This window comes from Eurosta solidaginis, chromosome 5 (assembly GCF_040869045.1).
Source record: "Eurosta solidaginis isolate ZX-2024a chromosome 5, ASM4086904v1, whole genome shotgun sequence".
In the NCBI taxonomy this organism is placed as follows: domain Eukaryota; kingdom Metazoa; phylum Arthropoda; class Insecta; order Diptera; family Tephritidae; genus Eurosta; species Eurosta solidaginis.
In genome coordinates this window covers 273,920,893-273,944,796 of record NC_090323.1, presented here as the reverse complement: position 1 = coordinate 273,944,796, position 23,904 = coordinate 273,920,893, and the positions used below count along the sequence as shown (strand labels likewise).

At 38.1% G+C, this 23,904-nt stretch overlaps 2 protein-coding genes across 2 annotated transcripts; one reads left to right on the top strand and one right to left on the bottom strand.

Moving 5' to 3' along the window:
• Positions 1-1,784: 1,784 nt before the first annotated feature.
• Positions 1,785-4,089, top strand: LOC137253613 (coiled-coil domain-containing protein 22 homolog). Its single transcript, XM_067790867.1, has one exon. It carries the CDS (start codon positions 2,006-2,008, stop codon positions 3,683-3,685), a length of 1,680 nt encoding a protein of 559 aa, XP_067646968.1. The 5' UTR covers positions 1,785-2,005; the 3' UTR covers positions 3,686-4,089.
• A 1,868-nt stretch (positions 4,090-5,957) lies between these two features.
• Positions 5,958-10,909, bottom strand: HIPP1 (HP1 and insulator partner protein 1). Its single transcript, XM_067790866.1, has 6 exons — positions 8,891-10,909; positions 8,065-8,826; positions 7,804-7,979; positions 7,511-7,721; positions 7,301-7,444; positions 5,958-7,242 (listed from the first exon to the last, which is right to left on the bottom strand). The coding sequence occupies exons 1-6, from the start codon at positions 10,577-10,579 to the stop codon at positions 7,090-7,092; spliced, it is 3,135 nt and encodes a 1,044-aa protein (XP_067646967.1). The 5' UTR covers positions 10,580-10,909; the 3' UTR covers positions 5,958-7,089.
• Positions 10,910-23,904: the final 12,995 nt, after the last annotated feature.

The window sequence follows — 23,904 nt, the reverse complement described above, 5'->3', positions numbered from 1 at the left end:
TGATCTTCCCAGTTAATCCATTGCAGTTTAACTGCAGAATTCTGAAGTGCATTGGGAGTAAGTGACGGATGAGTAAGTGACGGGTGACTACGCCTGTGTTGTGGAAGGCTAGGACGCAACTACTGTTGTGGCCCTGGGAATGGACGTCCTTGGGTAAGCATTGGGGTACCCGCTGTATTTGGGTATGCGTCTTGGCAACATGGCGCAATGAAACCCGTCGGGGGGTTGCCGTCGCGGAGGACAGAACATATATGGAAGTGGCACCGTCCATGGCAGGAGCTGCATTGAACGGATGTCGCAAACATATATATTCTGTGCTGGCAAACGGTGCAAAGAGAGGTAGGGACTAAGGGTCTGTTTCCCTGACCTATACAATTGCTGCCGGAAAAGCGGTGGGGGAAGAAGACGGGGGAAGGAGCTGATGCTCAGCATTGCTCCCGACTCTACTACGGAGATTGTAGGTATGAGTGGGTGCAGCCGTATGAGTTGGTGGCGCCTTGGGGCACTAGCCGCAGCAGGTACTTGTTGTGGCTTGCTGAGCAGCAGGGCTGCTGGAGGGTTGGGGGGGGGGGGCTAAGGCGTAGACTATGGGATGCCCTAGGGCGTGAACAGCAAGGAGCCACAAAAGATTTATAGAAGTTGCGTGGACGTCTGGTTTTGGGATCTAGCCCAGAACAACCTGTCCGATGCAACCATCTCTTACACGAGACACACTGACAAGAGTTGACCGTCCTAAAAAGATCCTTTTTCGGCAGATGCAGCAAAACCATTTCTCAGGACCGGGGTCGGGAGACGGACCCGGATTGGGTTAGATACCTTCCCGGAGCAAGAGAATATTGAGCAGTCCCGCTGCAAGGAGCTGCTGGGAGGATGACAATTTGTGGGAGTTACACTGAAATGACAGCCCTTGATCGGAAAAAATTCCGAGTCACTCCGGTACATAGAACCGACTGCCTTGCAAGCCAACCTAATAAAACCGCACTGTGTTTTTTTAGCGCACACAAACAACCGGCGTTTTTTGCCCTAACCCAAATAAGCATGCGTTGCGACAATGTAAAGCATGTGTGCAAACGTCAAATCTAAATGTTACGCAGAACAAAAATTGGAAATCGAGTTAGGTTTTAGCCATGGTTCAATTATGTACAGGTTGGCTCATCTCATCAGCTGATTTTATTTATGTCATTGCATGGTCGAAGGGATTGTCAAAAGGAGATGGCAAACTCAAAATGAAACGAACACATTGGCAACATTTTACTTGCACATACAAAAACTGCTAAGTTTTATGTTTCCATTCCATACCATTCGCACCAACACCAATACACAGATTTTGACAATTTGAACAGACATATTTTGTTGCTTTACAGATGAGCCAACCTGTATATAGTTGAAACATGGTTTTAGCGCAGCAAATTCAATTTGGGTTGCTCTTATACAAGTTGTATGAGCATGAGACTGTTTTGACAGAAAATGATTTGCGAGCGTTTATATTAGGTTGGCTTGTTGGGAAGGGTGTTTTGGCATTTTCTAAGTGAAATTATTTTTCCCACTCGTTGTTAACTTTTTTCACATTTAAAAACTGCAATTTAACAAATGAATAGAAAACAAAAAACATAAATAAAAGTCCCATGCACTTTGTTTTTGTAAATTCGATGGAGAAATGTCAAAATCTTACTGCGCCGGAAGTCGATGTATCAAATCAAATAAAAAAAGTTTATAATCAGCTGTTCCATGCTGCCACTTTGTATCGTTCCGCCATGCAATGTGGCAAAATACGCCCGTTTGCCGTAACAGCTGTGTTTACATATTTTGTGAGGCGTAGACATATGTTGTTCTTGTAGCAAAATACAAATAACGGAGTTGAAAGATAACCTGGCAGTATAAGGGCTCTTTTAAGCACCTTGCCAACCAAGGCTTGCGTATGCGGTGGCAATTAAAATCAAAAAAATATTAGCCGAACTTTTGGACGAAGCACATAAAGACAAATACATACCTAAAACACGACTCCATGGACGAAGTTGATAAAATCATTGTCCATTCGCTGAATGAGATTGGCTGCGGCTTAGACGACAACTTTACTATGGCCGAATTCACTCCAAATCTCTTGGTACATACAGTTTCGAAATGCTTACAAAAAATTCAAACACCATCGACGCACATACCACATGCTCTACCGGAAGGACTGGCAATGGCACAGAGATTTTCAGTAGCGACTACTTTATCATCAATCATATATAACCTTAATTATCGCGGTGATATTGGCTATCAAACATTTTTATACCCTAATGAAGTTGATGTACGTAAATTGTTAATGTTTCTTGTAGAGAAGCTTCCTCGCGATGAGGTACCAATGTCTTCAACCGATAATGTAAACTTATCAGGAGACCTGGAATCATGGCGTAAAAATGTAAAGGAAATAATATCACGACAGTTACATAAACCATGGATTCCGCAATATTGTAGAAATATTGCATCTGGCCGTACTCATGGATGTAGTAGTCAAATAACTATCTTCAAGGCGCATCACAATTTAAATATTTCTACCGAAAAACTAATACAAGAAAACGCCAATAATTATTCACAACACAAAAATATTAGCATTTTTCAACAAACTGGGGAAAACTTCGAGCTTATTAGTTCAGTTCTCCATAAAAACTCATTCGATTTATATGCTGACAGCCGAGTATCCAGTGAAAATCGACAGAAGCTACTGCGAGAAGGTAAATATCAAACAGTGGCGGATTCAGCTTTCCCTAAAGATTCAATTCTATTAAGCAAGACCGACGCATCGCCACTAAGTAAACTAACCGAGGATGTCAATAATTTCAAGAGTCGAAATGTTGATATTTTGACTAAACGAAAAAAGTTAATAAATAATATTATTGCTGTTAAAAATCGGCAAGCTACAATCCAAAAAGAAGCAGTAGATATGCGGCCTGAGGTGAAAATGCTCGAACGTACTTGTCTTGTTCTGGACAATCCAAAAGAGAGTATTACTAAACTAGAAACACTCATAAGTAACACACTGGAGAGACGGAAAAAGTTAGATCAACAATGGGAAGAATATCGTCAGCCAATGGTGAATACTCTGAAAGTACTGAGATCTTCAAAACAATTACAAAAGACACAAAATGTAAAAGAGTATCGTCAAACTATCGCACAATTGCATAAAACATTGCAAGAAAAGAAAGTTCAGCATCAGGAACTAAGTGTTCAAATAAAAATGATGGGAAATGATCGAGCAGCATCACGAAAGGAATACATTCATAGGATATTCGAGTTTATATCCAATATTAGAAAACAACGAAGTGACATATACAAAGTTCTCGACGATACTAGGGATCTACAAAAGCAACTGAACTTCACATCAGCGCAATTGCAACGTCAGTTTTGCTATACGGATGATCTGCTCTTTCAAACAGCTAAACAAGATACTCATTCAAAACAAGCATATAAGCTTCTTGCTACCCTACACACCACTTGCAGCGAGCTGGTTGATCTTGTTACTAAAACAGGATATGTTACAAATAATACACGAGAAATTGAGGTACAAATAGATAGTGAAAAAGCAAAGAATGTAACAGCAAGTCTACAACAAATTACAGCGGACATAGGCAACTTTGAAAATATAATCCACAGTCTTCAGACAGAGATTCGAGTATTAGAGAATGAAATTTCGAGTGCCTAAAAATTTTTTAAAAAGAAACTGCATACATTCAATTAGGGCCATTGTGAATTCATACATATATGAATTCACAACGATTAGCGCTTTCAGCAAACACAACTGTTAATCGTTGAGTGATATCTTTCTAAAATTACTCTACGTTTTTATTCGCTGTTCTGGGAGTTCCATGGTGGAACTATACAAGGCGGCTGCCGCTTTGCACTTCTTTAATATAATTTGATACAACTTCCGGCGTACTACGATTTTGACATTAGTCCATCGATTTACAAAAACAAAGTACGTGGAGCTTTTATTTATGTTTGTTGGTATGTCACCTTCCTGCCCCACCTCGTATAGTTCTGCCATGGTGAGTTCTTTGACATTTTAGATTTTAGTATTCGTTATGAATAAAAATTTTCGGGATTCAAGGTGTGTAGCGTAACTCTTTCAAGAAGTTGGCAACGCAGTTTGTATTATAATTCTACATATATGTAATACTCCTATATTGCTAATAGAAAATTCTCGCAATGTGTTTTGAATTCGAAATCAAAACAAGACAGCCTATAAAATTTTTAGTTTTTTTCTTCAATGGGGCCGCTGATGTACTGTGACAAAAGCTTATCTCTCTGTATGTGTACCGTGGAGTACAGGGATAGTTTGCGAAATTTCAATCTGCCTTATGCGGAGCGAAACACCCCACTCATGTTGAGTTATCACAAGATAACGATACAAACATACTTTTCGGTTGTTATCTGAGTGGTTCAGAAATGGAATTGTCACATGTGTGCAATGGCCAGGTCAATACCCGGACCTAAGAAAAGTTTCATACACCTATTATTTTGACCAACGACATTACCCCAGCGGGTTAGGGGATCAGAATATACCCGCGGTAGGTATGCCTGTCGTAAGAGGCGACTAAATTACCAGATTCAAAGGGCTGTGTAGCGCAACCTTTTAGGTTGCCAGCGCAATATATAGCTTCTCCAAACCCAATTGTCAACCTCACCTGTCCGCGGCGAATCCTGTTTCACTAACAAACGAGGCTCTGGCGACCCCAAGCTCCTCATGGAACTTGGGGGTAGGGAGGGAGGGAATGGCCTGAAGGTTTAATGTGGCCACATAAATCGTTCCCGAGATGGTCGGGCTAGCACCTTAATGGTGCTGTGGTACCGGAGCGTACCGGATTTGTATCCGGCAAAGGACCATCACATCGATAACACTCCCCAAAGCCTTCGGGGAGCAACCTTATCGCTACAACAACAACAACAACAACACCAACGACATTTTTTTTATTATGATACAGTTTCCTTGTAAATGGATGAATTGTAATCATTTTCATATATTTAGTATAAGTTACTAAAGTTATTTATATTACCACACAAAATTTGTTTTCATTTGCAAAATCTTGTAATCCGCGGTAGGTATACCTGTCGTGAGAGGCGACTAAAATACCAGATTAAAGGGGTTGTGCAGCGCAACCCTTTCAGGTTGCCAGCGCAATATACAGCTTCTCCAAACCCAATTGTCAACCTCACCTATCCGTGGCGAATCCTGTTTCATTAACAGACGAGGCTCTGGCGAACCCAAGCTCCTCATGGAACTTGGGGGTAGGGAGGGTGGGAATGGCCTGAAGGTTTAATGTGGCCACATAAATCGTTCCCGAGATGGTCGGGCTAGCACCTTAATGGTGCTATGGTACCGGATTTTTATCCGGCAAAGGACCATCACATCGATAACACCCCCCAAAGCCTTCGGGGAGCAACCTTATCGCTACAACAACAACAACATTTCATTACGTAACAACACAGTGGTTAATCGTTTCCAATCGGGACCAAAATATATGTCATATCTAACTATAATATTATCGATTTTGGGTACTATAAAGCAGTAGTAATTTTTGATTTTTGAGTGTCCATAGAGAAATCTTCACTTTGGCCCCTGTGTTGGACCAAAATTTAAGTGTGATACTTTTTACCTAGCTATTACTGTACTGAAGGGGTAAGATTAAAAAAATTGTTTATTTGAAAACAATTAAGCATGTCATGAAAGTGTTTAATATACTTTGAACTAGGTTTGAAAGACCTTAATAAATAATAAAAAATGTTAAAAAGTATCGTTAAAATGTTAATGGGCCTTTCAGCGAACACAATTTTTATTGACACCTTGCAGACGTTCAACTATACGAATTTCGAATTCCCCCTTAACCGATCGAAAAAAATGTTTACAAAGATTATTGTTGTATCAAATTTGTACATATGTATGCATATGTAAAAGAAAAAAGAATGCGTTCAGGAACTTTAGTTTTTAGTAATATATGATGTATTGGAGCTATATTTATTGAAGTAATTAAGTGGTCAAATACAATATTTAATTTTTTTAATTTGAATGTAGCATTTTTGTTTAATACAATTTCACATCATAGCATAAGTATAATCAATCATCATACACAATTATACGCGAATGTACATACATATCTACGCCTGCAAAATAATGTAGTGTACAGCTAAGATAGTAAAATATTGCAATCATTAATTATACAAATTATTGCAATCATCTCAAAAAACAATGTTTTGTGGTTAGCTAACTGTGGTGCCGGGTACAATGAATCACAAACTTTTTTCAACCAGCTATTGGTCTTCAGTAGTGACAGTGTTTCGAAATTGATATCCAATAACGTCAAAAAAATACTGTGAACCAGCAGAAGGCGGCAACTGACTTTCCATCTTTTTTTTCTGGTAGCGAAAATCTATGATAATCATCAGAAAAAAGTCACTCCTTAATTCCTTGTCCGACATTGTAGATACCTCAATTTGAATAACATCTGTTCCTGATGTCGTATGTTTGATACATTTTGCCAAAGTATATAAATATTTTTGCTTTGCAATATTAACACGTGAACGCTTATAAAATGTAATTCAAACTTATTTTATCGTGAGCATATAAGCACAAGCTAGCAGAATTGAAGATAATTGTCCAAGTTCAAAATGATTGCTTATTCGATGATTGCAGTAGTAGTATTTGTTTTCGTCTCTAAATTCAATGGAATCAGGTGGTTAGAATTAAGCTGACTGTAGATTGCAAATTTTACAATCAAAAAAAAAAAAAAAAAAATCTACTTTGATTATAATAAAATGAGCAGGGCATTCATTGATTGTAAATGTATACAGCTCTGGTACATTATCAACTCTTAACAAGTATTAAAATAAAAAAAATTAAACGATTTCAGGTTAGGGAGCTGCATACATGTTTGGCCGATTCATTTATAAAGGGCTCCTTGAAATGTCGAAAATTGTTAATACACCTATCCTTTTTTATTTTTTTATACGTATGCCCTATGTACATACTTGTATGTACAAGTGAAATATAAGTCTCCTAATAATTACTCCCTAATATTAAAATATTCAAGACATTATTACAATCTGAGAAATTTAAAAATGACCGCTTTCCAAATATTTTTTGAAATTATCGTAACATTCAGCCGATGTCCACTGTTCAATGATTGTATCGAATTCCTCATCCAAAACATTGTTTATTGTTTCCAAATGGTTATTTACTACAGATTGCTTCATAAAACGATATGACTGCAACAGAACATGAATTAACACAAATTTGAAAGCCATATTCAAGGGACCAACAAACCTCTGTGGACATCATTGCCACTTTTTTAGCAGTCTGCAATGAATCGTCGTTCACTTTGCTAGACGCAGTAAGCTTGTGTACTAATCCAGATAAAGCGGACTCGGTTGAGTGTAATTTCTCCCCGAGCCACAGAAGTTTAGTTTTCTTAAAAAGGTCAGTGAAGTAAATACACATGTTATTGCTTTGAAATAATTTAATTTTTAAACTTACATAATTATCACGGATTTTTGTTGTGTTATTCCAAAAGCAGTACCCTTCCGGAACTTGCCCTATTTTTATGTAAGGAGTTTCATACGAACCCTTGTCACTTCCAATAACTATGTCAAACAATGGTAACTGCATTACACCCAATCCAGCACAACTACCATTAACGCCAGCAATTAATGGTTTCGGAAATGTTGCCAAAGCTTTTAAATATTTTCTAAAATATTTTTGCAGATAAATAAATGTTTTCTGTGAATATTATTGACTTTTATATAAATATACATATGTATTTCTCTTACTTGACTGCCGTAGCTAAATGCAAAGCTGTTAGTTTGCGCTTTTCCGCAGTACCGGAGGTTAGATCAGTAAAGTCAATACCAAAGCAAAAGTTAGGAGCAGTCGTTGTCATTAGTACAGCATTACATTCGGTGTCTTTACCTAATTTATCTAATATATCAACCAGTTTATTTAGCATCTAAAATGTAAATACATTTGTAATTTAGAATTCGTCTTTACACAATTCCAATAGATAATGTATGTATTGTATATGTCGTTCATACCTGGGCTGTGAATGTGTAATTTATTTTCGCCTTTTGTGTATTGAATACTATTTGTCCAACTTTTGAAATTTTCTTTACAACAACATCAGATGCGTTAGATGTAGGTGATGATTCCTCTTTTGGATGTTTTGTAGAAGCTTTGCTACTTACTACCGAGCACCGATTTTTATCTTTGTCATCGACTGTGGCTGGACTACGTGAACCTTTTCGCGCTCCTGGTATTGTAATTGCCTTTTTTATGTCATTTATATAGGATTCATCTTCTTCGAAGTTACCCTTTAAACGACGATTACCCTTTTGATTTGATTTCATTTCTGGTTTGATAAATTCAAATGAGTTGCTTAAACTAGCTTTTGTATTTATGCCAGCGCCAGTTTCTTTTGCAGTCACACTAGTTTCATTTGACGATTTAAGTAAGCTTCTTTGAGTGGTCTTTGATCCTGAAGCTTTTGCAGAGCCACTCGCTGCTGTGTCTGAAATTGTATTTTGCTGTACTCTTTTGGTAAACGTTGTCTTAGAACCGCTTGTACTTTTTGATATTGGTGCATCTATACTAAGACGTCTTACTGATGCGTTGCTGGAATAAGAACTATTTGATCGACGTCTTATAATCATCGCATCTTCGCTGGCCTTTTGTTTGTATACAAAATCCCAGGTTGATGAAGGTTTTTGCTTGGAATACCGTTTATTCTTTCCGCCTCCACTAGTGCTTGCAGTAGGTGTTACTTTTGCCGGTGTGGGCGTTGTTTCTCGCTTTAATATCTGAAATTTTTAAAAAGCAATAAATTTGAATATTATTATTATATCTTTAAAGTAGGGTACATACCCTTTCTGAAATTGTTGCAGCACGACTTCGCATTAATGGTTTGTGTGGCTTGTCGACTCCTTGCTCTGCAACTAGTTTGTTTCTCTCACTCTCCAATGAATGTAGCATGTTGGCGGCACCTTCATCGCTTACTAAACGATCTATTTCACTTACTCTTTTCTTTTTCGATCCCGAGCTATTGCCATTTATAATTGGTGTCTGTGATCGTCGCTTTACTGGCGAGTGTGCTTCAGTTACGCTTGGTATTTCTTCCTTAATATGTATATTCAAAGGTGACATTGATGCACGCTTTGATTTAGAAACAGCCGAGGTGGAACTAATTTTTGAATCTGATCGTCGTAATATTTGGTCATTTTGGCGATTATTTGGGTTTTTTAAAACCGATACACCAGAAGTCTTTTGTGTAGATGTCTTTGCAGGCTGGTTATTTGCTTCCAAGCTAATCCTAGACCTATTGCGAGCAAATTGTGCAAATGAAATCTGAGTTTCAGGAGCATCGGGATCCCATATTATTTTACGCTTTATAATACGTGTGCGCTTAAAACCGACTATGGGTTTCAAATCAGTGTTCTCATTTTTAACAGCTTGATCAGTAGTAACAGCAGTTTCACCACGGGTACTATCCGATACACTTTCATCAATATTTTCCAACTTAGATACTATTGGTATGGGATCACTGGCTTTACTTGATAATTCTTTCCCATTAATATTTTGAGGGGTTGTTTCAATTTTGGTTTCATGTTTTTTATTCGTGAGCTCAGTTTTGATATTTGATTTTTTGGAACTGCTTAAGCTAGTTGAGGCTTTTATATCAGCTTCAGCGTCATCTTCACTCCAATCTGCTCCAAGCGATGTCACCAAATCAGCACTGTCGTCCACTTGCAATGGCTTGATATCTTGCTTACGCTTCCGTTGGCGATCAACAACAATTGACTTTAAACCCGCCATTTGTTCCATAGCCATTGCTCGAATTTCTTCATTTGTCAAATGTGTTATTCCACTAGATATAACATGTGGTACGGCATTGCAAGTTGACGGTTTGGTACCTGACGCTTCATGTGACTCGTTTCTTGATGCAGGCTCATCTTCCAATTCATCATAAACCACATCCATAATTTGAAACTGTCCTTCACCCTCGATGGTCACCCCTTCAGCTAGCTCACTTTCTGTAACAGATGGTGGTCGATTTTTTTGTTCGCCATCTTTTTCTCCTTTGATATTTGGAATCGAATGATCGTCAATGCCTTTTAGGACAGCTATTAAATCCTCATGTTCTAGGGCTGTTGACCCATTTTCTTCTTTTATAACATTCGTTTCATCTTCTCGATCGCCTTTCATAAACTCCACATTTTCAGCGCTATCGGTAATCTCCAATTCATTCATGTTAGGATAATCCGATTTCGAATCAGCGTCTCTGTCGCCAGCAACTAAATTTTGATTATTCAATCCACTGTCGCCAGTGTCGTAATTGCCTCCTTCAAGGTAATCTAAATTTGATGAAGGTCCAACGTGGTGCATTTTGGCAATTTCGCGTTCTAACGACGTCAGCTCATCTATTTTTTCAGCTCCACTATGGACTCCTACAAGAAGTTCATTTGATATAATCTTAGCTGTACCATCGTTTGAGTCTTCGCATTTCTCCGTTTTTACAAATTCTTCAGCTGACGAATCGTACTCCTTTGTCGACATTTTTGATTTGCGAAAGCTATTTTTATTTGCTAGGATTTATTCTTACAAGCTCTGAAGTTTTACTAATTTTTAAGTTTTATCGTTGCTGGATATTTTACGAAATATTTACATCTCACCATGCGCCATTTTTTTTTTACAAATTTCCATCCTTATTTCAGCCTTTCTTTAAATATATAAATATGTCCAAACACTGTTACTAGAATATAACGAATTTGGCTTAATATTTAAATTCCACGGTGTTTTGTTTGATTAAAACACTCTATAATATTCTTTACCACAAAATTAATTATTCGACTTTTCCACTTCACAAAATCTTATCCATTATCAAATGTCAATTTGGCCATCTATTGTTGCCAGACTTAATTAAATTTTATTGAATGAATGTAGATTACATTAGGGTGTCTATATAACTGTGTTGATATTTTAATTTAATTTTAAGAAATTAAGCAGAAGTTAAAACGTAGTAAATGAATTCCTGTAAGTATATCATAAAGACCTCGCGCAGTGTACTCATGATGAAACTGTTTCCCGGAAGGGGCACACGAGAATTTATGAAATTGACAACAATAGAGCAAATTAATAGTAGACAAAATTTAAACAGAATAAATTTGAGTACATACATAATAAAATGATCAAGTTTCAATAACTGGTATTTTATATTTGTAATAGAGGGTTGAACAGTATTTTCGCGGTTTAGCGTTCTTTGCTTCATTTCAAGTTACAGATTTAATCGATTTAATGTGGTTAAAAGTATTTTTTTAATACCAATTTTTTCTTTGTGTGAGGGTAAAATTGTCCTCAACTTACAAATATTTTATTGCAAGTTATATTCCCCACATTCTGACATTTCTTTATATTTAAAACATTCCTCAATCGTGAAATATGTGTTCAGTACTGCCAGGGCCTGCGACTCTGTCACTGCACTTGGCGACTTCAATCTGCCATCTATGAGGTGGAGTCTTATAGAAGGAATACTTGTCCCTACTTCTTCTCGCGCTATCTTCGGCGATTTCCTGAACGACTTATCTGGTGCTGGACTTTTTCAAGTGAACAACATTCAGAATAAATTTGGCAAATGCCTGGATTTAATTTTTGCAGACGATCCATCAAATTTATTTATTTATTTATTTATTTAACAGTCTACAAATTAAACAATTAAAAAAAAAAATAAATATAAGGCGCGATAACCTCCGAAGAGATCTAAGGCCGAGCTTCTCTTCCAATTTGCGTCGTGCTCCTCTTGATTTTCCCTACAAATTGGCCGGACGGGACCTACATGTTTTATGCCGACTCCGAACGGCATCTGCAAGGCAGATGAGTTTTCACTGAGAGCTTTTCATGGCAGAAATACACCCGGAGCGCTTGCCAAACACTGCCGAGGGGCGACTCCGCTTAGAAAAATTTTCTTCTAATTGAAAAATCTTATTTCTAAAATTTTGATGTTGCTTTGCCCGGGGTTTGAACCCAGGGCATACGGTGTGGTAGGCGGAGCACGCTACCATCACACCACGGTGGTCGCCACAACAATTATACAGACCAAATATACCGACACTTAATTCTCAAATGTAATCTATATATATAAAAATGAATTGCTGTTCGTTAGTCTCGCTAAAACTCGAGAACGACTGAACGGATTTATCTTATCTTGGTCTTGAATTATTCGTGGAGGTCTAGGGAAGGTTTAAAAGGTGAGAAAAATTCAAATACTTGCCGGGAAAATACTCAAAACATCTAATATATAAAATTCTTCTGTCACGGTTTTAGAGGCTGAACTCCTCCGAAACGGCTGTACCGATTCTCATGAAATTTTGTAAGCGTATTGGTTAGGTCCGAGAATCGGCCAACGTCTACCTTTTTTTTCGCTACGTGTCTAGGGTCTTGAGACCAAAACGTGGACCCGGGTACCCCTAGAATGTGTTTATACAATATGCATATCAAATGAAAGCTGTTGATGAGTGCTATAGTACAGGATAATTTTCATACCACTAGGTGACTAGGGTCTCGAGATATAGGCCAAAACGTGGACCCAGATACCCCTAGAATGTGTTTATACAATATGGATGTCAAATGAAAGCTGTTGATGAGTGCTATAGTACAGGATAATTTTCATACAACTGGGAGACTAGGGTCTCGAGATATAGCCCAAAACGTGGACCCGGGTACCCCTAGAATGTGTTTATAAAATATGGATATCAAATGAAAGCTGTTGATGAGTGCTATAGTACAGGATAATTTTCATACAACTGGGAGGCTAGGGTCTCGAGATATAGCCAAAACGTGGACCCGAGTACCTCTAGAATGTGTTTATACAATATGGATATCAAATGAAAACTGTTGATGAGTGCTATAGTACAGGAAAATTTTCATACAACTGGGAGGCTAGGGTTTCGAGATATAGCCCAAAACATGGACCCGGGTACCCCTAGAATGTGTTTATACAATATGGATATCAAATGAAAGCTGTTGATGAGTGCTATAGTACAGGATAATTTTCATACAACTGGGAGGCTAGGGTCTCGAGATATAACCCGAAACGTGGAAAAGGGTACCCCTGGAATGTGTTTATACAATATGGATATCACATGAAAGCTGTTGATGAGTGCTATAGTACAGGATAATTTTAATACAACTGGGAGGCTAGGGTCTCGAGATATAGCCCAAAACGTGGACCCAGATACACCTAGAATGTGTTTTTACTTTATGGGTATCAAATTCAAGCTGTTGATGTGTGCTATAATACAGAGTAAGTTTTACACCGATGAGTGACTAGGGTCTCGAGATATAGGCCAAAACATGGACCCGGATACTCCTAGAATGTGTGTGTATTATGGATATCAAATGAAAGCTGTTGCTGAGAGCTCTAAAGTTCATTGTGATATTCGATTTAGCCGCATCAACCTGGCAAAACTGATAAATATGCATGCGAAGCCGAAATAAAGACAAGAATTAATAATACCCATATACCTATTTACATACGTCCTATTCGATATTAGTATTTACGATGCTTTTTTCCGGGAAGTATACCAGAGACGGACTGGGACTGGGATTAGGACTAGGACTGGGACTGACACTGAGACTCGGAGTGGGACTGGGATTGAGACTCGCGATGGGACCGGAACAAAATACATACCACCCTCTGGGACTGGCAATAAGAGATGAAGAAGAAGGAGAAAAACTTGAGAGAAGAGAAAAGAGAGAAGGAGACTGAGAAAGAGATAGCATGAGACGAAGATGGAGATAAAGCGAAAAAGACGGAGGGAGGAGTGAATAAAAAGATTAGGAAACAGTGTAGAGGGGTAGGGCAGAGCAAGACGGAAAAAGCTTATTAAATGTATGCAGATAGGCCAAATTTAGGGCAGAACAACGTCTACCGGGTCTGCTAGTACACGATATAAACAACTTAAGCAGTCATCAATTTTAAAGTAATATTTAAACAGTAATTAAACGCTTGGCAATTTCAAATAAAAACATAGAAGTAAGCAAAAGTTAAAATGTTGTAAATGTGTTAAAATGTACTCATGAAGGAGCTATTAAATAATAATTTATGAAATTGACAATAAAGCAAATTAATAATAGATAAAATATTGTTACGAATATTAGCAACACTAAGGGGTACTGCCATCTCTAAGCCGATGCTGCGAGTGACTTGTATGCACATCCATAAATCAATCATTATGTATCTACATAAACAATTCAATAATTGTGTCTACACATATGTACGAACACGCAGCGGAGGAGCAGCGCACAGACACATGCAGATATCTTATCTGAGACATGCAATATAATTGTGGAAGTGTCGCTCACAAACACACGCGCATGAGCTGTGCATCTGTAGTTATAGCTGAGAAACTTATAGCAGATAACCAACTAGTAGATTCTAGAACAGAACCGCCTGGAAATATCAACGAGTAAACCGAACAGTATAAAAGACGACACCGGTAGAGGCGCTACAATCAGTTTTTGATTAAGCACGCAATCTGTCGGGCAATAGTAGAGTTTCATTTAAGCTATCAGTCAGTTTGGTTATTAAGCAAGCTAGTTGCAAAGTATAAGTGTTATTGTGCAGAACTTTAATAAAGGCCATTATTCAATATTGGAGTTATTTATTCAACAGTTTAGCGATACGAACGTTAGCAGAAGATTGCAAATAAGAGGATTTGCAAGGAAATTCGTTACAATTGGTGTCAGAAGAGGAATTGTTGAATAAATTCCGAAGACTTCGAATACAACTTGGACATGCCAAAGTTAAGTGAATTGAAGATCCAGCAACTGAAGAAGGAGTTGGAAAGCCGTAGATTGAATACAACCGGCATTAAACTAGAACTTCAGTAACGACTACGACAATCAAGGGAACTAGAAGGAATTGACGTGGAAGAGTATGTATTTCATCTTGATGGCGAAGAAACAAGAAAAATGGAAGAGACAGTTACGCAGACAGTTACGAGTACAGACTTGAACATGATTTTGGCTGCAATATCTGCTCAAACATCGACAGTGGTTTCTCAACTGGAATCGCAAGAGACACGTTTAACATCCAATATGGAAGCACAAGAGACACGTATCACATCAAATATTGAAGCACAAGAAACGCGTATTTCAGAAATGTCGCCACAAATTTCAGCACAGATATCATCTCAGATCTTCACACAACTAGAAGAGCAGGAAGTCCGTATATTATCTAACTGGAAGCGCATATGGTAGAAAAACTAACCCAGTTTCATGAACGCTTCAGTGGTCGACAGGATAAAATCGAGGCCGAGGTGGATGCTTTGAGAGGACGTATCGAGAAGTTACAACTACATCCTCCAGCAGTTTCAGCGAGTAATCCAAAGGTAAAAACACCATACTTTGACGGTTCTGTTCCTTTCGAGGTATTCAAGCTTCAATTTGAGAAGACGTCAGCAGTGAACAACTGGAATTCTGAAGATAAAGTGGCTGCTCTATTTGTAGCAATGAAGGGGCCAGCAGTCGAAATCCTACAGACGATTCCCGAAGGAGAGCGGCACAACTATGAAGCATTGATGGCCGCTGTCGAGAGACGTTATGGAGGCGAGTATAGGAGACAGATATAACAAATGGAGTTACTGAACCACTTCCAAAGGCCTGGTGAAACACTGCAAGAGTTTGCGTCGGATGTTGAAAAGCTGGCACATTTAGCGAATGCGGGCGCGCCCGTGGAATACACTGAAAGGGTAAAAAGAGCTTTATAAATGGCATACGGGACGTCGAAACAAAGCGAGCTGCATACGCAAACCCAAAGCCAACATTCACAGAAACTGTATCACATGCTCTAATTTAGGAAACAGCGTCGCTTCTGTGTAAGCCAGTTTTCAAACACGCCGTGTAGAAGTGGAAAGGCCAGAGTGGGTAGACGCAATTTTAGAAGCTTTAAAAAGAACGCAACAGAAGAATAATGGTGCAATCAAATGTTTCAAGTGCGGTAACCCAGGTCACATTGCTCGTCATTGCAGCACCGGTCCTGGTAGTCCCAACTTGGGTGGCCTTAATAACAAAGCAAGAGGGGATGCGCAAGAGCGAGTACGATGTAGAGATCGAGAGCTAGCTCCAGCTATTGAATGTCCTGTGATATCTGTGTCGCAAATTGGTAGAAAATCGAGCAGTCTTACCGTCAGAGGGAATGTGGATGGCAAAGAACGTGTACTGACTGTAGATACGGGCGCATCTCATTCCTTAATTCGATCTGACTTGGTCAACAGGAGAGTAAAAACGTTACCTAGAGCAAGGTTACGTACGGTCACTGGCGAGTATAACCAAGTCCAGGGAGAAGTGGTATGTGAAGTCTTGATTGGAAAGGTCACAGTTCCACACAAATTCGTTGTGGCGGAGATCGTTGATGAATTCATATTGGGAGTGGACTTCTTGGTTGACCATGACATCAAGATCGATATGCAGAGAAGGGTGATGCGTTATAAGAACCAGAAGATACCACTTAAATTTAGTTTAGAGAAAGGGTTCAGCCGTAATAGAGTACTGGTGGAGAAGACTCGACAAAGACACACAGGCATGACAAGAACTTTTATTCGGAAGGTTTCTTGCAGGGAGATTTGGTACTGCTATACAACCCTCACCGGCGGAAAGGTGTTCCATCCAAATATCGGTGCAGTTGGGAAGGCCCGTATAGAGTTGTGAAGAGCATCAGTGACGTCATCTACCGCATACAAACAATTGGGAAACCACGAAGTAGAAGGGTGGTTCATTTGGAGATGCTAGCAGCGTTTAGATCGAGAGATTTGTCTGATCGGGACGATCAGACTTAGGTGGAGGGCAGTGTTACGAATATTAGCAACACTAAGGAGTACTGCCATCTCTAAGCCGATGCTGGGAGTGACTTGTACGGACATCCATAAATCAATCATTATGTATCTACATAAATAATTCAATCATTGTGTCTACACATATGTATGTACGAACACGCAGCGGAGGAGCAGCGCACAGACACATGCAGATATCTTATCTGAGACATGCAATATAATTGTGGAAGTGTCGCTCACAAACACACGCGCATGAACTGTGCATCTGTAGTTATAGCTGAGAAACTTATAGCAGATAACCAACTAGTAGATTCTAGAACAGAACCGCCTGGAAATATCAACGAGTAAACCGAACAGTATAAAAGGCGACACCGGTAGAGGCGCTACAATTAGTTTTTGATTGAGCACGCAATCTGTCGGGCAATGTAGAGTTTCATTTGAGCTATCAGTCAGTTTGGTTATTAAGCAAGCTAGTTGCAAAGTATAAGTGTTATTGTGAAGTAATTTAATAAAGGTCATTTTTCCATTATTCAATATTGGAGTTATTTATTCAACAGTTTAGCGATACGAACGTTAGCAGAAGATTGCAAATAAGAGGATTTGCCAGTAAATTCGTTACAATATATACAGAATAGAATTTATACAGAGTAAATTTGATTGCATACATATAAAAATAATGATCACAACGCAATTTCGCAAACAAGTTTCAAGTAACTGGTACTTCATATTTGAAACAGAGGGTTGAACAGTATATCACAGTTTAGTGTTCTTTGCTTCATTTCGAATTACAAATTTAATGTAGTTAAAAGGTATTTTTTAATACCAAGAAACGAGTCGCAGACGTCTATATTTTTACAGTGTTTATTAAAATCACGACATAAAAAGCGAAGTGGTTCGTGCATTTCATAATTCGATAAAAATATGGGAAGGTAAAATCATTCTCTCTTCTCGGCGGATATAATGGTTTTTTGATTTAAAAAAAAATTTAAATCACTCCGAAATTCTGTGGGGATCCCAAGCCAAAGGAAACAAAGGTTTAGATTTTATATAATGTACCGCGATTTTCGAACTTTTGTTGATTTGTAGGTATAGAGGCGAAAATTTCGAAATTCACCGAAATGGAATCCGCAACTCTAGGAAACTCTTAGTTTATGAAATATAAACTTTTAAATTTCAAAATTTCGTAACATTGCAACTTAAGTCCTGCACCTAAAATACGGGTCGCACATGTCGATAGGGGTACCAAAAGACGCGTATTCAAAATTCAGAATCAAAAAAAAAATTTATTTTTTTTAGTTTTGTTATTCTCTGAATAATTTGTAGTCTAATATTATTTGGGGAGTTGACATTGCTCGGGTTTATAATTAGATTCTGTTGCATGCGTAAAATTGCTTGCAAATGAGTCCTTACCTGTGGTTCAAAAGCAATGTCCAGAAAGCCATTAAAGCTCGCAATAAGGCATATCGTGTCTGGAAGTCTAATAGAAGTAGTGCTAACTGGGATGGCTTTCGCATGGCTTGAAATCGAGCTACGCAAATAATAAGGAGTGAGAAACTGAAGTATTGTTACGAATTTACTTGCAAATCCTCTTATATGCAATCATCTGCTAAGTTCGAATCACTAAACTGTTGAATAAATAACTCCAATTTGTAATAATGCAAAATGGCCTTTATTGAAGTACTTCACAATAACACTCAAACTGTGCAACGAATAGCTTGCTTAATACCCAAACTGATTGATAGCTCAAATGAAACTCTACTATTCAAAATAATACTGCTCTTGCTCGCTAGATAACTGCTTGACAACTCAAATCAAACTGAATTCCAGCGCCTCTACAATTGTCGCCTTTTATACTCTTTGATTTCAACCTTCACATATTCTAGGCGCTTCCAGAATCGACTAGCCAGCAGCTCTCAAATTTCTCAGCTGTAACTACAATTGCACAATTTTATAGTTTTTCTCATTGCATACTTATAGGAGTATCTCATAATATGCATGTGTTTGTGCATTGACTCTCCGCTGCTCGTATACGTACATGGTACATACGTGTAGACACAATTATTGTTTCGTTTATACCTATATGACACTACTTTATTTTCGTGTATTTTTTCTTGTATTTTATCTTCAATTTTTTGTCGCGCTCCCTCCTAATACGGCTTCAGTACTGGTGTAAGTGTGTAAACTATATTTGAAAAAAACTAAAGAAATACAAGGAAATTACAATCTAGTTCATTAAAAACAAACGAGCCAGTTTGTATTTCGATAGGTTTTTTTGACATTCGGCCGTTTTTTCTTTATTTTTTTCTGACACATGAAAATTTTGTTTTTAGTTTGAAAATTTGGTGCATAAAACACAACTAAAATCAACTTTCTTGTGAAAAAAGTGAACCATCAGAGACCGAAATAATTTTCGCGTGTTATTTTTGTTGTTTTAATTGTTAAAAGTGTTAATGTAAAAATAAAATGTAAAACATAAACAAAAACATGTCAAACTCACTAATTTTGGGGGAATAGTGGTCTCGCTTTTTCATGATAGAAATTGTTTTTGTGTTTTGAAGTTCCGATAAAGTTTCGTCAGTTTTTTTAGTTTGGAATCCAAACAAAAATAAAGTAGTGTCATATATGCTTTATGTAGATACATAATGATTGATCTATTGATGTGAATTCACGTCACTGCTTAGCATAGGCTTAGAGATGGCAGCACTCCTTAGTTTTGATAATATTCGTAACACTGCCCTCCACCTAAGTCTGATCGTCCCGGTTAGACAAATCTCCCGATCTAAACGTTGTCAGCCTTTCCAAATGGACCACTTTCATTTTGGTTCGTGGTTTACCGATGGTTTGTATGCGGTACACTACATCGTTGATCCGTTTTACAACTTTGTTTGGGCCTTCCCAACTGCACCAAGATTTGGAAGGAACACCTTACCGCCGGTGAGGGTTGTACAACAGTACCAAATCTCCCTCCAAGAAACCTTCCGAATTATTTTCTTGTCGTACCTGTGTTTCATCTTACTACTCATTATCCTGGATCGTTCCCTCGCACTCTGTTGCTTGGCCAATGAACTACTTCGTAGAGCTTGCGCTTGACGGGTTGGCTTCGCATCATCATTATCGTCTGGACGTTTCACAACAGTAGTGCGCGCTGGCTTCAAACTACCCTCGCATTCTTTCTCGGAAATTCGTTGCTTCGTTTTCCTGCGTCTTTTAGGTTTTTTGTCTCTCTAGAGCGCCCATCAATGCTTCATAACAGTTCCCTTCGCCCTCTGGAATGGTTTGTAAAATCACAGCTGCAGGCCCTTTCAACGCCATAAACAGTGCAGCAACTTTATCTTCCACATTCCAGTTGTTCACTGCTGCGGTCTTCTCAAACTGTAGCTTGAAGACCTGGAAAGGAACAGAACCGTCACATGATGGTGTTTTTACCTTTGGATTGCTTGCTGAAACAGTTGGCCGGTTTAGTTGTAACTGCTCCATATGACCTTTTAACGCTTCTATTTCGGCATCAATTTTGTCCTCGAGTTGTAAAATTTTTGCATCCTACTCTTCCAGTTTCACAAAGAGCTGCGATGATACCTGTTCCGAAATTTGTGCCGACATTTCAGATATACGTGCCTCTTGCGCTTCTAGTTGAGATGCCAAATATGTCTTCTGTTCTTCCAATTGTGATGTTATACGGGTTTCCTGCGATTCCAGTTGGGATACCATATACGTCTTCTGTTCTTCCAGTTGTGAAGAAATTTGTGTTTCCTGTGCTTCAATCTTCGATGTTATTCGTGTCTCTTGGGATTCCATCTGTGATGACATATACGTTTTCTGTTCTTCTAGTTGAGATGAGATGTTGGTGGATATTTATTATGACATTTCTGTTATACGTGCCTCTTGCGCTTCCATCTTGGATGTTACTGTCGATGTTTGAGCAGTTATTGCAGCCAATATCATGTTCAAGTCTGTGCTGGTAATTGTCTGCGATGTTTCGTTTTTCTCTTAAATTTTTGTTGTCTCCTCGCCATCAAGATGAAAGACATACTCTTCCACATCAATTCCTTCTGCTTCCATTGCCTCTCGTATCCGTGCCTGAAGTTCAAGTTTAACGCCGCTTGTATTCAATCCACGGCTCTCCAACTCGTTCTTTAGTTGCTGGATCTTCAATTCACCGAACTTTGCCATGTCCTTGTTGTCCTCTGGAATTTATTCAACAATTCCTCTTCTGACACCAATTGTTACGAATTTACTTGCAAATCCTCTTATTTGCAATCCTCTGCTAAGTTCGAATCACTAAACTGTTGACAAATAACTCCAATTTGTAATAATGCAAAATGGCCTTTATTAAAGTACTTCACAATAACACTCAAACTGTGCAACGAATAGCTTGCTTAATAACCAAACTGATTGATAGCTCAAATGAAACTCTACTATTCAAAATAATACTGCTCTTGCTCGCTAGATAGCGTCTTAGTCGAAACTGCTTGACAACTCAAATCAAACTGAATTCCAGCGCCTCTACCTGTGTTCTTGTAAATATTTGGCGATTCTGCTGGCTCAAGGTCTCTTTAAATGAAACACATAGGTTTTTTTCTTCCGATATATTTCGGTTACACTACGGTAACCGTCCTCAGGGAACTACAATATGAGAAACTTCGAAGTGAACGCAATAATATTCTCACCAACAACAACCACGAAGATTGGTTTGTTAACAAAACAAAAGTGGACTTCCCACAAAATATTAAAGCGCTGTTGACAAAGGGACCGAAGTACGGGATACCAGTGGAAAACAAACGTTTTCCTCTTTTTCAATATATCGCCGATGGAGAGCATCTAATACAGACTCTCAATGAGAAGGAGAAACAAGAGGAGGCGCGTACCAAGTTTGCGCTATTATTACAAGAGCACACAAAAACAAACAACCAAAGTGCAGTAGATCGTGCAATAATAGACACAGTGGGACAAACGCGGAAATTTTTAAATCAAAATAAAAACATTAAAATTTTAACTTCTGACAAAGGAAATAAAACTGTAGCAATGGAAAAAGATGACTATGAAAATAAAATGACTAATATATTAAGCGACCTGACGACCTACACAGTTCAAAGACAAGATCCCACATCGAAACTTCAAAGCAAAAATAATAGTCTGGTGGAAAAACTTTTTAAAATGGGAATTATTTCAAAGAAAGAAAAATTTAAACTGTCCACAACTACTGCATTGCCTCCAAGGATATATGGTCTCCCGAAAATATACAAAGAAGGAACCCCACTGAGACCAATATGCTCAGCCGTAGGATCACCTTCATATAGTTTATGCAAATTCATCACCAACATTTTAAGCAACATAACAGCGAACTCTGCATTTAATATCAAAAATACAATTGATTTTAAAGAGAGAATTAATAACACATTTATATGCGACGATGAAAAATTGGTTTCTTTCGATGTGGTCTCGCTGTTTCCGAGTATCCCAACACAGTTATCACTCGAAATAATACAAAGTAAATGGCTGCTGATAAAAAACTACACGAAGATACCAAAACAAACAGTTATGGAAATTGTAACATTATGTATTGAAGAGAACCGTTATTTCAAGTTCAACGACCAGGTATACACACAACTAAAGGGAATGCCTATGGGATCCCCGTTATCCCCAGTGATTGCGGACATAATATTGGAAGAACTTTTAACCACCACAATAAAAATCTAGCACAGCCACCAAGATTGCTAACAAAGTACGTTGATGATCTGTTCGCGATTGTCCCCGAAAAAGAAGTACATAACACACTCAACGCTCTCAACACTTTTCATAAAAACTACTGTATCTAGACTCCATTGTGATAAAAAGAGGAAATCAACTAAAGTTATCGTGGTATAAGAAGCAAATATCTTCAGGACGAATCATTAACTTCCACTCAAAATACCCGAAGTCAATGATAATGAATACAGCAATGCGCTGTATACAACGGATGCTGCATATATCAGACGACACGTACCACAACGAGGTAATAAGAGAAGCGGAAAATATATTGAAGAGCAATGATTTCCCGAACAACATTATTAAAACATTAATTAAAAATGCAAAATCCAACAAAGGGAAACAAAAATCCGAAAAACCTACCATTTTTAGATCCGTAACATATATACCGCGGTTATCGGAACGACTCGCAAAGTCTGATTGCTATGACGGAGAAAAAGTTAAAATTGCACATAAACCTAACAACACATTAAGGTGTTTCTTTAACAAAACAAAAGCAAAGATACCCGAAACCGAAAAAAACAATGTCATATATAAAATCCCATGCGGCGGCAAAAACAACGAACCATGTAACAGCGTTTACGTAGGAACAACAAAATCAAAATTAAAAACCAGATTGTCGCAACACAAATCAGATTTAAAATATTGCCAACAGTCTAATAATCAAAAAACAGCACTAATGGCTCACTGTGCAGCTAGCGGCGATATACCGAGCTTCGAGAGCGCGAGCATTCTCCAACAAGCGCTTTACATTGGAAATGCTAAATATCGTAAACACTCCAGAACACATTAGACTGAACTATAAAACTGACATTGACCATTCCACTCACAACTATAAATATTTACTAACAAACAAACGACCAGTAACAAACTCCACGTCACGGCGGAAGGACGTGTAAAATAATGTATGTGATATTTTTAATCAATTTTATTGTAAAGTTTTTGGTTTTATTTATTAATAAAAAAATTTTTGTACGTTTGTAGTTTCCTGAGGACGATTACCGTAGTGTAACCGAAATTCATCGGAAGAAAAAAACCTATGTGTTTCATTTAAAGAGACCTTGAGCCAGCAGAATCGCCAAATAGTGCAGAATTAATATTATTCTCACTAATCATTATTAATGCATCATCAGCGAATAGTTTAATTTCACAACCTTCAATAGCGTTAACTATATACATATATAAAAATAAGTGTACATTTTGATTGTGGCACCTCCCATACAAATGGAATCTTTAGTAATGCATAACTTTGAAAGTATACATGCCAGAACATTGAAATTCAGTAAGGAGTTATATGAAGTCAATCCC